Raw genomic sequence first — 15,378 nt, forward strand, 5'->3', positions numbered from 1 at the left:
GGTATAGAAAGTGAGCACCGCTGTCACTTTCATGGCCACTGGCAGTGGATGCCTTCCATGTCCCCATGGCGCCAAATCCTGCAGCAGCTGGCAGATGTGACTGACCAGTTCCCTAGACATGTGCAGTCTTCGATGACACTGGTCCTTGGTCATCTGCAGGAATGAAAGGTGGTGTCTATAGTCCCTGAGTCTGGCTAGGCGCCGACCAGGATGGCTCACTGTGGCTCTTCGGCAGCTTGTGCAGGAGCCTCAGCCACCCCTTCTTTCAGAGGGTGCTGCTCCTCTCTCTGCGCAGCCAGGCACCTCAGTCGATCTCTCCTCCATTGTCTTCACTCCTTGTACACCACGAGGCCTACAGTTAGTTCACCAGTCTTCATGACCCTGATGTACTCCTCCTGCAGGATGAAAGAAAGAGATGAGTAGGTTAGCATGGGTGTACCAGCAACCTGTATTGGTTAAGTCTGAATGTCCCTTAATGCATCCTGGAGAGTGCTGGCCACCACTTGGATGGCCAGAGATCAGTGGGCCGCAAGGCTGCCCGAAACCCCACCACCTCTGCCCCACTCCACCTGACCGATTGGCGGCAGCTTTGCCCATTGAACTGCATACTGTGCTCTCAGCTCAGGTGCAGGCATTCTCCAAACCCACACTGCAAGGCTGCACTTTTAGTTTGAACCATGGGGGACATTGGTCCAAACGGAGATGATGACATTGCAAGGGGCTGTGAGCACCTCCACCAGTGACTGCTCCATGGCCAGCTTTAGCAAAGAGATTTTACAATGTCCAACTGTTCTATAGAACACTAAAATGCTCATTAGTTTGCAGTCTGTGCCCGAAGGGTGAAAAGCTCTGGAGCGCTTGGTGGCACTTTGATGCTTCTGCATTGCTTGAGTGGGCAGATAAGCTAGATGCCTGGCTCCAGTCATATCAATGCGGTTGCACCTGAATTGTCTCAGCTGCAGAGAAATGGTCACTTTATAAAATTTGTCCCTAATGTGTGGCTGCTTCCCTTGCTCTTCCACTACCGCCCCCCAACCCCCCCCCCACCCAACACTGCATGTGATTGTGCATTGCCTTCAACTGCAGGGCAGCCTTTGCCCCTCACTCCCCCCGCCAAAGTCACCTCAACCACAGGGCAGCCTTTGGCCCCACATCAATGTGCCTCAACCTTGAAGTCCAACAGGCATCCCTCATGAGCACTCCTCAACATTACTGTGCACTCACCTCCATGTTCCCCTTAAAGTGCAACCTTACATATGCTGTTGTAAAACATGTTGGCATGCAATAAAATCGACATGGGCAGACGATCCAGCGAGGGGGTGATGAGTCAGATGAGCTGGCTTTATAACGATGCACTGTTGTATTACAATGAGGTCCCTGACGTCCGATGGTGGGAAACGCGGCTCATCATCGACGGGCTGAGTGGATGATCGCAGACTGGTTTCACAACATTGTGAAACCGATTTTTAGCCTTCTCGGAGTATTGTCCACTCATGCCACTGAACAGGCCCGACGCCAGCAGGCAGGGACAATTCTGCCCAAATTCTTTATCCTCCATTTCTTATGTTGAGAGACTTTGTTCTGATTAATCCAAAATGCACCGTTACACAAACATTCCTAACTTTTCCAAACATCAGTTTTAAAATGCAGTAATTACCCTTTGTGGTAATGCAACAACTCAGGCAGGAACAGTTGCTTCCATGATTCTTTTTAAACTTAGCATTTACATTCAAACTGTGAAAATTCAGAAGTGCACATTAAGCCAAACAAAGGTGCTCAGTACTTAACAGATTTTTCATTGTACGGTGCCAGCAAAGAAAGTAGTATTTTTGTGTTGAAGCGAAGATACAAAATAATGTACCAAGTAAAATGAGGAACACCATTTGTGGGGGAAAAGACAGTCTTGCTATGTTAGAATGCAGTATGGCTGCTCAAATAATAGACACACGGATGAGTAATTAAGAACCTAGCAGTCAATTCCTGAAGAGAAAGGAAAAAAAATCTCAGTACGTTAAATGTGATTCGTAGATATCTTATACCATGCACATGCAAGATTTCTGTTTTTACCACTCCTTTCATTTATTTAACTTAAAAACATCACAGTACTATGGTCAGTTAGATAGGTGGTTGAAGGAACGGGAGATAAAGATATGTGGGAACAGGGTGGACACGAGATTAGAATGACTACTCACATGGAGAATAACCACCAACATGGAATGGTGGTCAGGATGGGCCTTGTGCTCTTGCTGGTGGTAAGCTTGGAGGCAGGAAGGGCATTTCCCACCTCCACCGGAATTCAGTACTGGGCATAAAGATCCATGGTCGACATTCTCACCCTACTGCCAATTGAGGCCCTTAAGTGGTCAATTAATAACCACTTAAGGGCATCATCCCATCCCTGCTGGGATTAATTTAGCAGCTGGTGGACCTGTTGCCATGTGGCGTGCACAACAGCTGCTACTCTGCAGGCAGCTTGTCACCTCTGGCGGATGGTGGGGGTTGGGGGGTGGGGAGGATGTGGGGATTGGAGGGGGAAGGTCCCTCAATCAAAAACACTTAGTGCCTGATCGAGGGACTGGACATTGGGATTGGGGGAGGTTGCCCACTGAGAGCCAACCCCCTGCTCTTTCTGCGGATCCCTCTCTAGCCGTCTGTCCATGACCCCCACCCCGTGAACCATCCCCCCCTCCCCCCCCCCACACCATTTATCTTTATCCTGGGTGTTCTGCAATCCTGAGACTCTGGGGGGGTGTACTCCTGGCAGCAGCCACAACTTCCTTCATGGCGCTGCTGAGTGCAAGAGCTGCTGGCTTCTGATTGGCTGGCAACCCTTGCTTGGTGAGACATTTGTCCCTGATTCCAGAGGAAGCCCTGCTGCTGGCCTCATCACTACCTGATTGGTTTGTGGTTCAGTGGGCCTTCCAGCCAGCAGGCAAGACCCTGATGCCTCAACATGATTCCACCCAACAACTTGTTTCTGATATAAGTTACACTTTCTCAGAACCAAGACTGCAATTTTATTACCACTGCATTTCAGAACTTCATTTCTGAAGCTGGAACCAAACCATCAGTATGTTTATCAGGAGATATGATACAATTCCTAGTCATTTCATGATACCTGATCCAAATTCTCAACAGATACAAATGATATTATCCAAAATGAAGGAATTCTATAGTTTTGGAGTGGTAAGAGATGCTATTGTTTTCTTATCTTTTTAAATTGCTAATGTGGGAAAGCAGCAATACTGCAAAGATCATAGGTGGAATTTAATGCTCTCCTCCGAGGCTGGTTTGGAGGCGGTGGGGTCACTTAATCGGGCCGCAGGGGGGGGTTGGTGGTGGTGGTAGCGGGTGGGAGGAGCGTCCCTCATTGTCAGGCACTCAGTGCTTGATCAAGGGACCTAGCAACAGGAATTGGTGGACCCGCTGAGAGCCGCCTCACTGCACTTGCTGCCAATGCCCACCCCCCTTTCTTCTGTGACCCACCCCCACCCCATGACTCCCATGCCATCCTCACCCACCCATGGCCTGGGTCCGTTGATGATCCTGGGGTTCTCCCTGGGTGCATTGTCAGCAGTTGCAACCGTTTCTGCTGCCCTTGCGTGGAATGGATAGCTTTCAGCCTCTGATTGGCTGGTAGCTCTCAGCGGGCGGGATTTCCGCTCCTGGAGTCCTTGATCCCGGGGAAGACCCGCTGTTGGCCACTCGCCCAAAGGAAACGACATGAAGCTCTCGACAGCTAAGCCCAGTCACCTGCAGTAAGTAAAACCCCAACACTAATAAATAAAACAAGGCTAATCAGGAGATAGTGATTAGATGATGCCAAGCTTGGGCTTTAAAAACCAGTAAGTTATAGGAAGAAAGGAACAGTGATGCATTGATGATGTAAGGAGGTCAGCAAGAATTAATTCATGATATAGTGCAATGAACCTTAACTTCAATTTAGTGAGGATGCAGAGTGGAGAAGAGTGGTAGAATGGCATATTTTCATGGATCAGTGAGAGAGGAAAGTTCAACTGACCATTCATAATAGTACTACAATAATAAAAAGGTAATAATAAAAAAATACATTAAGGTTGTGATAGCAATAGAGACTAATTAGACTTAAATGGGACCATGTCTCTGAATAGCTGAACACTAAGTCCTACTGTATGATTGTTAGCTTTTTCCTAAATTGATTTTGGAGATTGTATAGCTTTCTCTTATAAAGAAAACCGTGATGATAACTAGTTTTCTTTTGGTCTTCCTAGCTCGGAAGAAGAATCTGAAGAAGAAGAAATCATTACAGAGGAAGATATGGCCAAGCTGAAGGAGGAAGTAGAAGAAAAAAAGAAACTAATTGCAACTTTACGAAACAAACCCTCACCCATGAAACAGAAATTACAGTTATTGAAGTGGGTGCATCTGTTTTATAAGTTATAATAGTTTATGGTAACTTTTAAAAGTTGTTACTAAAACACTTTTTAAAACAAATAGCTAATACTGTAAAAATGCAATGAGATTGGTTTCAACCAGTCCAGGTTTTGGGGAGGTGGGACACCACAAATACTGTGGGCAGAATCTTCTGCCCTTAGGCTATAAATGTGAGCTAGGAGCATTTCTTGGTCCTGACCCTGCTCTGCCTGTCAGGGTCCCTGAATGGGAATTGTTCCTGGAGGCAGTCAATTAGGAAGCTGCATTCAGGTCCACCGTCCAAGAAAGGACGGTGAGTGGGTCCTTGAGGTTGCTGGTCCAATCAGAGGGCCTACAACCTTAGAAGGATGGTCGCTCTACCAACAGAGCTGGGTACTGCCCTGCGTCTATAGGAGGAGACTACAAGGGCACCTCTATCTGAAGAGGTTACAATTTAATAAAATAAATGGTGGGCACAGCAGCCAGGTCAGCCCTGTGGAGGGGAAACCCTTCCATAAAATGCCTGACACTTGCAGTTCTGGCCCACTGATGGCTGCGGCCCCGCTGGGGAGTTACAACAGGCACCTGTTAGGTTTAAACCTTAGTTGGCTGGGTAAGGGGTAAGGAGGAGATGGAGGTGCATCCACCACTGGGAAGATCCTGGCAGCATCTCCAATTAGCCCACAAGTGGGAACTTAATTATGCAGATTGGCTACTTGCCACTGCTGGACAGCTTCAACAGGTGCAGACCTGCCTCTGGGAAGATCCCCTGGAGGTGCGAATGCATTGGGCCCCTGACCAGACACATCTTTCTCTGAAATTCCTCCAGTCTCACCTTGTAGCCTGCCCTGCTTGGTTAGGGAGATTCCGCCTTATAGTTTCAGTCCTGGGGTATTCTAAACAGGTGTTATGTAAATGGAACCAGTCTCCTTTACATGCATTTCCAGTGGGAAGAAGTTGCAGAGCAATCTTTTGGCAGGTGACGATCAGACAGTCCTTTGCTACCCACTCACCACTAGCACCCTTCCATCTATGAAGGATAACGGACACACAGCAAACAATCCCTTTTGGATGGGGTTTCTTCATATAGCTAGCGCACATTTGCTGACAAACATCAGGAGCATGGAGAAAAAGATGCTAAACAAGTGGGGGCTAGGACACAGCCCTTTTTTACTCGATTCTTAGCTCACTAACTTCCAAGTAAATGACGCAGTGGATGTTTGGGACGGTGTTAAGGGATGGAAGGATGTGGAGGAATTTGGGGCAGGAATGGGGCAGCTGTTGCTTACTAACTGCATGGGTTGCACTTTTCATTAGGGTTGGGTCCCTCGCCCAGCATAAATTTTGGGGTGAATCCGCATCCGCTTAGTTGGTTCGCCCATTTTAATTTTTTGGGCAAAGGCCCTTTAATTAGTATGACGTGGGACTTGTGTCCATCTCCACAAGGACATCCTGCCTCATAGAACTGCTGGCCAGTTGCAGGCCGGCAGCTCTGCACACCAGCAGTGCCAAGCAGGGGCAGTGGTCATTGCTGGTACTGCAGGTAGGCCAAGAAGATGGCATTCAATAATGAACCCAGACTTTCAAGTAAGTTTGAGACCTCGCTGACAGGTTCCAGTGAGGGAAAGTCGGGGGGTGGGGGGGGTGGGGGCATGTTGGACAGGGCAGTGGGAGAGGGTGGGCATGGGAAGCAAAACTTTTGGAGGGAGGCTTCTGATTGACACAGAGAACTTGGGGAGGAGGCAGCTCTCACCACCCTTAAAATCGTGGAGACGGTGGTGGCCCCACTGCCAATGGCATGTTGCCCTAACTTAAGGGTCCACCTGTCTGTTTTCCCACCCATGGGTGGCCTGTAAAATTCAGCCCCATGTCTGCTACAGCTTAACAATAAAGCTGCACAGGTTTTCCAACTCTGGCTATAGTTAATTTTGCATTGGGATCCCATTGACATAATGCAACCCTGAATTGCATAAGTATTTGAGGGCCCCACTTGGTTTAGATTAGCTTGCTCACTGATTAACAGGCAAATGAAATGGTTGAGACTTAAGAAGGTAGGTAACCTGATAGATTTAACTGGACATCAGCACATTGTGTACTGGGCTGATATAATTTAAATAGACTGCAAATATTTAATTCTTATTTGAAAATTAGCTGGATAATGTGATCCTGTTTTATCTAAAAAAAATAGTTAGATTCGTGATGTTAAAAAATATTCTAAAATGTTTGAATGGGTGATTCACTTATATTTACTACTTTCAAAGTTCTATATATAAACTAAGCTGCAACATAACAAAAATAAATGATCTAGATCTTGGTGTGCAGGGGACAATTTCAAAGTTTGCGGATGATATGAAGCTTGGGAATGTTGTGAACTGCAACGAGAACAGTGTGGAACTTCAATAGGATATAGTCAAGTTGGTGGAGTGGGCAGATAGGTGGCAGATGAAGTTCAATGAGGAGAAATGTGAGGTGTGGCATTTTATTAGGAAGAACATGGACAGACAATATAAAATAAGTGGAGAAATTTTGAAGGGGGTACAGGAGCAGAAAGACTTGGGTGTATATATGCATAGATCATTGAAGATGAAGAGAGCAGTTAATAAAGCATATAGTATCCTGGGCTTTATTAATAGGGGCATAGAGTACAAGAACAAGGAGTTTATGCTGAATTTATATAAGACACTTGTTAGACCTCAGCAGGAATATTGTGTACAGTTCTGGGTGCCACATTATAGGAAGAATGGGATTACACTGGAGACAGTGCAGAAGCAGTTTACAAGGATAGTTCTAAGGATGAGAAACTTCAGTTGTGAGGATAGATTGGAGAGGTTGGGACTGTTATCCTTGGAGAGAAGAAGGTTAAGAGGAGATTTGATAGGGATGTTCAAAATCATGAGGGGGCTGGACAGAGTAGATATGGAGAAGCTGTTCCCGCTTGTAAAAGGATCAAGAATGAGAGGGCACAGATTTAAAGTGATTTGCAAAAGAAGCAAATGTGACATGAGAAAAAACTTTTTCACACAACGAGTGGTTCGGGTCTGGAATGCATTGCCTGGAAGTGTGGAGGAGGCAGGTTCAATCGAGGCATTCAAGAGGGCCATAGATGATTATTATAATAGAAACAATGTGCAGGGTTATGGGGAAAAGATGGGGCAATGGCACTAGGTCATAATGCTCTTTTGGGGAGCCGGTGCAGACAGGATGGGCCAAACGGCCTCCTTCAATGTCGTTAAAATTCTGTGATTCTGTGATAAGGTTCATTTAAATAAGTGAGCAACAGAAATTTTAGGTTGTCATTTGATTGAAATTTTAAAAATTAAAACAAACTTTTATAATTACTGCAAAATGCATGCATGGCAATTAAGCATGAACTGTTAATGTTAAACTCACTCTGAGGTGGTTATAAAATTGGGTATGATATTACAGCACTTTGCTGAGGGTACCATATTCTGGCTGCATTCAATTAATTGGATGGAATATGTGACTATTTGTTTCATTACATGTGCTGCGTATAACAATCGATTTAAGTAGACATAGGAGCTGAAAATAAGATGGTTCTTTTTTAGAATCAGACTTTAAAAGTAACTTACTCACTTGAAGGTCAATACTTTTGATTTCTACAGTGTGCGTTTCTCCTCATTCTCCAGTGCTGGCTCATGGTGGGGTAGATCAGCTGATCACTGGATACATGTTCTTCATGCGCAAGACTAGATAGTGATTACTATAAACTATTGACTCTGGCAAAGATCGTAGTTGAGCCTGCTTCCATCCTAATCCTTTGTAAGTTTTCTATTAGAGGTCACTAGATGGAAATCAGGAGTGGGAATCCTGGCTGATTGCCCCCTTTCTAATATGGGAATAGCACAGGGATCAAACCAAGGATCATTCTGGTCCGAAAGCCTCAGTCTCACACTGGGAATTGTATGTATCAACTAAGCTAACCTGCATTATAAAGTGGGACATCACACTATGTCAAAACTGATTTGAACTTTTACTAATATGATAATAACATTAATTAAAATGAAGGAGATATATTTTGACAAGCCTAATCTACGGACCAGATTTTTGCTCCCGGGTCAGGTGGGCAGAGTTGGGACAATTCCTGGCTCCACGAATCTGACCTTTAAATGTGGCTGCCTGGATGTTGGATTTTCGGTCTGGGATAGCAGGCTAGAATACAAGTCGGGGTAGATGACCTCAGAAGAAGTGAGGAGGCTGCTGGGTGCAGAGGTGGGCTGTGGAGAAGGCCTGCCTTGAGGCTTCAGCACTGCTTCCAAAAATGAAGATTAAAACACAAAACATGCTTCCAGCCCTCACCCTTCACCTCCTCATCCCCCAACACTCTCCCATTCCCTGTCCATGCCAATCCATGCAACCTCATGCTCTATACTCACCCTCATGGCCCCTCATACCCTCCATGCCGACCTATGCCCCTGTACCGACTCTGTGACCCTTATAGCCCCAATGCCATCCAATGTTCTGCACTCACCCCCAATGCCGTTATAGCCCCAATACCACATCGTGCCAACTCATTCCAACCCATGCTCCCTATCCACTTGCTTTCGCCCTTACACCTACCATGCCAACTCACCTTGTATCCTGAGGCAAATCTCAGGACCCATGCAAAAATTAGGTAAAGTGAAGTTCTATAAACTGAAGTTATAAGAGTTTATTGCAGAATTTATCATATTAAAAATCTCATTCATAAAAACCCATTTATTACATTTGCATTCCATCAGCTAAATCAGCCTTATAACAGCAAACATTTCACTCAAATGCACAATCCCTTATTAAACAAGCATAGGACTTCATAGTTCCACATCAAAACATCTATAAAAACTTGTAGCTGTCAATCAAACTGTGAAATGGAAGGCACCCCACTAGGATAAAGTATGGCTGTGAAATCAATCATACAGCAGTAATAGAAACATAGAAAAATAGAAAATAGGAGCATGAGTTGGCCATTTGGCCCTTCAAACCTGCTCCGCCATTCATTATGATCATGGCTGATCATCCAACTCAATACCTGCTCCTGCTTTCTCCCCGAATCCTTTGATCCCTTTTGCTCTAAGAGCTATATCGAACTCCTTCTTGAAAACATACAATGTTTTGGCTTCAACTACTTTCTGTGGCTATAAAGGGTCACAGAGTTGGTACAGGGGCATAGGTGGGCATGGAGGGTATGGGGGCCATGGGGGTGGGTACAGAGCATGGTAATCTAGTAACCCTCAGGTTTATGAGAACAGACAGACTGAAATAGCAAGTAATTTTTTTAACATTCCAGACATTTTTTTCAAGGGCTGGACTTTTAAAAGCCTTGACAGCTTGATGGCTCTCTTTGAAAGGTGCTTCTGATAGTTTTGACAGGTACTAATGGCAGTTTTGACAGTTGATTTTGACAGGTTTGTTGACAGTTCTAATGAGCTCGACACTGATGAGTTTATGCACTTTTTATGCAATTTATGCCTAATTTTAACAATTCCAGTGGGCACTTGACCTCACCCAAAGGTGTCCCAGAATTAGATCCGAAGGGTACCTTACCTTTCCAAAGGGGTACCCTGGCCATCCAAATGAATGCACCAAGTTCAGACCTGCTCTCACCTGGTCTAATCTGCACACATTGAGTTTCATACTCCTGGCCAAAAAAAATCCCACTTCAGCAGAGGCAGCTGATGATTCAAATGGCCAGCTGACCAGTTAAATCATCAGCTGTTTTCGTAAACTGCACATGTGGGACCTGTCCCTGCAAAAATGGGAAATGCCGTGTTCAGGGGTGGGCCTTTGGATTTTTGGGCATTTCTGCCACTTTCACCATGGCGGAGAGCCTCTCTGTCAAAGCAAAAATCTGGACCTATGTTTTTACGTAAACAAATATGTCAGGGTGGCTAAATGCACCAAGGTGCAAAATTTGCATGTGTGGTCATTGGGTAAGTATTGAGCCTGGCTGTGATATCCTCTAGGATAAAATAGCTTGACAACATTTGGAGCTGAATTCTCCTCTTTGTGGCGGTACTGTGATGAGGTAGGTCTTCTGTCCGCCATCCTGATATCACCTCCACCTGGACCCATTTTCCTGGGCTAAGGCTGTTTATTTATGCAGAACAGGCACGCAGTAGAGTCCCAACCACAAAGAGGATGGCCACCCAAAGCAACATCTTAGTGGTGCTCCAATGGGCATGTCGTGCAGCTTCAGATATACTGACTGGCCATTTGGAAGGGACGGACAGCCCTTGAAGTAAATTGAACCATTATTTTTCAGCCTCAGCTGAGACCATGGCTTAAAAAAGGTAAGGCTCAAGGCTGTTCTACATTGTGAGTAGTGCTAGAAGAGATATTCCAGCAGGCTTATGTTTTGTCTTACTTTGTTCACTTTCTAACAAAACTGAAATTGTTGTTAATTATTAATAACTTACAAAGGCCATTGTTGTCAATATGAATGGGCTGAACATTCCGGATTTGGCTTCATGCCATATCCTAGGTAAAATATGACACAATACTTTGTTTGGTCTGAAATAAACTTTGACAGTGATACCATTGCTAATCATGGGCAAGCAAACTACAGACTCTAAATTTACATGTTGGTTCTGATACAATTAGCTGCTACATTTTTAATGTGGCGTAGCTTTTATTTCATTTTGTCATTTCTGCCCAATTTTCAGAGAAGCACAGCAATTTGTGGAGAAATTTGAAGGTGCACTTGGGAAAGGAAAAGGCAAGAGGTTTTATGCCTATAAAGTAATGATGACGAAAGTAAGTGACCGAACTCTGAGGTAGGATTACATCTGTGTCTTTTGATTGATTAACCTCCTGTCTTGCTCTTAGTTTTTATGGAAAACTTTCTTGCAAGGTTTCTACTTAAAGCCTCTGTATTTTTGCTGGTTGTTGTTAGCTGAGTTTTCTTATCCTAATGGATCTATACAGTATGCCTCTGAATACTTTTGAGATTGGAACCAGGTGGATTATGCACAGTGTGCACTGTTGCCCACCAACCCACTTAATACCTGTTATGGCACAGCTGAGGGTAAATGCTGAGTTGTTCAAATCTCACAGGGAAACTTGAGACAGCTGCCACAACTATTTTTGCAATTTGCATGTTTCGAGATGTGGGCTTTGGATTCAGTAGTAATAAGACCACTGAGCCTTATAGTTTTTACAAAGCTAGATTGAACATTTATTAATAAGAGAAATGATTTTAAGCACATACATATGTCTACAAATTACTACTATCACAACTTATAAATCCTCTAATTAATCTGACTCCCAGTTACATCTCAGTTAAGGCAACAGTAAGACACATATATTTTAAAAGACCCAGGCAAAGAAACATGATACCCTGAACAATCCAATTCAAAGTGAGCTTTCTTAACTTCAGTTCGTCGTAGACAGCAGCTTGAGGCTTAGACGCTGAAGGTGTTTCACACTTGTTAGATCTTAAAATGCTTGCCTTTACACACAGCCTTCTCTCCTTTATACATATTTTCCACTTTGAATGCAAATTCCCATTGTTTCACAATGGGCAGAATTTTGCCGCTGGTGGGGGTGCTCGGCAAGGGTGGGCGGGGCAGCGAAAAATTTAATTCAATTGATCACTTCGTGGCCTTAACAGGCCTTTTAATTGCCAGTGGGCGCTTTGCCAACTCCAGCATGTGCCTGCCGACTGAACGATTGTGCAACTGCATGTTGACGTAGGCATGCTCGGCCAACGTCAATGCGTGTCGTTTCACGCTTGAGCGGGTCTGGCACTCGCCTGCCCGCCCGCCCAGTGAAAATTTCAGCCCAACATCTTTGGAATTTGCCTCCCTGATCATAAAAATTTATCATAGTGCAAATTTTACTCGTAATCCCCAGGAAAAATAAACACACTGGGCAGGATTTTCCAGCTGACCCGCACGTCAGCACTTAAAATGTCACGCGCTGATGTCGCGTGATCATCCCCACGTAAGCGCGGCACCACGATATTTTGGTCGGTGGGCGCGCCCAGCAGTGGGACGCTCGCCCGCCATTAATTGAAGGCCTCGTTAAGGCCCTTAACTTGTCAACTGTCCAGGATTTTGAGGGGACCGTGCCAACTTGGGGTCGGCGCACGGGCCCAACGGGCAGGCGGGTAGGAGATTGTTTAATAAAACTCATGCACTGGCGGGATATGTGGGCTCAGAGGGGTTGTTCATGTTTTCCATGAAGCTTTAATTGCAGAGAGTGTTTTAAAGTTGCCTGTTTGGTTGTTAGCAGTTCTCATCCTGTTCCAAATGCTTTTTGTGTACTTTGAAACCAGTCTGCAGTCAGGAATCTTTCTTGGGCCTGCAGATTTCCGGAGGCCTCCATTTAGCCTGGGGGGTATGGGTTCTGACATCTCCACTGGAGGCAGCTCCTCTGAGGAGGAAGGGAGGGATAGAATAAGGAGGAAGCCAGGACTGGACAATCAGCCTCTAGGGGGGGCCATCTTTGGGAGGTCAGGCACAAGGGGCACAGGACCAAGAGGTTGTCAAGGTACAAGGGGCCTCAGAAGATTCCACTATCCTGCTGCCAGGGTATACAGGCGGTGAAGCAGCTACCTCAATATGACTGAGGTGCAGTGCTGAAGGAGGCTCTGACTGTCAAGGAAGACAGTCAACTATATCTGTCAGATAATTGGCCCTGAGATATCTCCTAACTGTGTGGGCGGACACCCCATGCCAGCAGCTCAGAAGCTCACAGTTGCCCTCCACTTCTATGCCTCTGGCTCCTTCCAGGGCTCGGTGGGTGATCTTTGCGGTGTCTCCCAATCAGCTGTCCACACTTGTGTCAAGCAGGTGACAGATGCTCTGTTCAGACAGGCATTGACCTTCATCCACTTCCGCTGCGACCAGGCAAGCCAGACACAGCGAGCCAGAGACTTCGCAGCCATTGCTGGCTTCCCCGTGTCCAGGCTGCTATGGACTGTACACATGTGGCCATCAAGGCGCCAGCAGGTGAGCCTGGTGCCTTCATCAACAGGAAGGGCTTCCACTTCATGAACGTGCAGATAGTGTGTGATCACAGGATGCAGATTCTACAAATCTGTGCAAGGTACCCAGGCAGCTCCCACGACGCCTACATCCTCAGATGCTCCCAGGTGCCGAGGCTCTTCAGTGCTCTGGCTCGGCTGGAATGTTGGCTGCTGGGTGATAAGGGCTCTCCCTCAGAAGGTGGTTCATGACGCCTCTCTGTCATTCAAGAACAGAAGCTGAGCAGCGGTACAATAGGAGCCACGGCACCACAAGAGCTGTGGTGGAGAGATCCATCGGTCTTCTCAAGATGCACTTCTGTTGCCTGGACCACTCAGGGGCCGCACTCCAGTACCCCCCAGATCGTGTCTCTGTGATAGTGGTAGCATGCTGCACTCTGCACAATCTTGCGCTGGAAAGGGGGGATGCAGATGAAGATGTAGACAATGACACATTGGATGCAGCTGCACATGATGAATCCAGCAGAATTTTGTTCCCTATTCTGAGGCCAACAGAAAATCACCAGTGACATACCCGTTGAGTGCCTAATGTGCCTGATGCTTTCGTTTGCTGGTGCTACGTCTAGGTGCCGCTCCATTGGTTGGAGTGGCTTATGAGACAGCCTGCTGACTCTGCTGTCCTGTTGATGACCTTGGCGGGCGTCCTCTGACCCGTGGAGACTGTGATGGCCCCGCCTGGGAGGGAGTCGCCAGTTCCAGAAGTGGCACCTCCCCAGTTGTCGCAGCCTCAATGGAAGCAACATTGACTGGCAGGGTGGGGGGGGGCGGAGGAGCTGCTGCCCTCATCTGGAGCGCCCTGAGAGGAGCTTGCAGAGACGACAGGCAGCTACTGCGCAAACTTGAGGTCCCTTTCGATCTCCCTGCTCACTGCAGATGCATGGGCACCAAGCACCGACACTTGGTGCACACAACATTCCCCACATTGGGAATGACCACCCATGGCCAGTACCGCTGTGAGGGCTTACAGGTCAGAGCATAACCCAATCACAAGATTTTCCATCCAAGAGCTGTGGTGGAGAGATCCATCGGTCTTCTCAAGATGCACTTCTGTTGCCTGGACCACTCAGGGGCCGCACTCCAGTACCCCCCAGATCGTGTCTCTGTGATAGTGGTAGCATGCTGCACTCTGCACAATCTTGCGCTGGAAAGGGGGGATGCAGATGAAGATGTAGACAATGACACATTGGATGCAGCTGCACATGATGAATCCAGCAGAATTTTGTTCCCTATTCTGAGGCCAACAGAAAATCACCAGTGACATACCCGTTGAGTGCCTAATGTGCCTGATGCTTTCGTTTGCTGGTGCTACGTCTAGGTGCCGCTCCATTGGTTGGAGTGGCTTATGAGACAGCCTGCTGACTCTGCTGTCCTGTTGATGACCTTGGCGGGCGTCCTCTGACCCGTGGAGACTGTGATGGCCCCGCCTGGGAGGGAGTCGCCAGTTCCAGAAGTGGCACCTCCCCAGTTGTCGCAGCCTCAATGGAAGCAACATTGACTGGCAGGGTGGGGGGGGGCGGAGGAGCTGCTGCCCTCATCTGGAGCGCCCTGAGAGGAGCTTGCAGAGACGACAGGCAGCTACTGCGCAAACTTGAGGTCCCTTTCGATCTCCCTGCTCACTGCAGATGCATGGGCACCAAGCACCGACACTTGGTGCACACAACATTCCCCACATTGGGAATGACCACCCATGGCCAGTACCGCTGTGAGGGCTTACAGGTCAGAGCATAACCCAATCACAAGATTTTCCATCCAATCGAACCCCCTCTCCATGAGAGTCGCCAATCTCTCAGTGGAGGAAGCCTGAAGCTCTGCCCTGAGGTTCATGCCTTCACATGCACTCTGCCTGGACTCCTCCATTGCAGAGACCAACTGAAGCATACCCTCATGGAACCCTGCCAGATGCAAAAGCCATTCCTGCCACTTGTCCTGCAGCTGCTGCATTGGTGATGACTCCACAGGCACATCATCAGTGCCAGACTCAGCATATGCCTGGTCCCCTGCAG

The 15,378-nt window shown here is 46.9% G+C and overlaps 1 protein-coding gene across 1 annotated transcript in view; it reads left to right on the forward strand.

The window, feature by feature from the left end:
• Window positions 1-15,378, forward strand: part of tmc1 (transmembrane channel-like 1) — a 109,023-nt gene that overhangs the window by 16,128 nt on the left and 77,517 nt on the right. The window contains exons 8-11 of the mRNA XM_041185265.1: window positions 1,749-1,864; window positions 3,740-3,762; window positions 4,251-4,394; window positions 11,052-11,142. Coding sequence (XP_041041199.1) covers window positions 1,749-1,864; window positions 3,740-3,762; window positions 4,251-4,394; window positions 11,052-11,142 — 374 coding nt within the window. The remainder of the gene's footprint in view (window positions 1-1,748; window positions 1,865-3,739; window positions 3,763-4,250; window positions 4,395-11,051; window positions 11,143-15,378) is intronic.

The sequence above is a fragment of the Carcharodon carcharias genome, chromosome 4 (genome assembly GCF_017639515.1).
Source record: "Carcharodon carcharias isolate sCarCar2 chromosome 4, sCarCar2.pri, whole genome shotgun sequence".
Taxonomy (NCBI): domain Eukaryota; kingdom Metazoa; phylum Chordata; class Chondrichthyes; order Lamniformes; family Lamnidae; genus Carcharodon; species Carcharodon carcharias.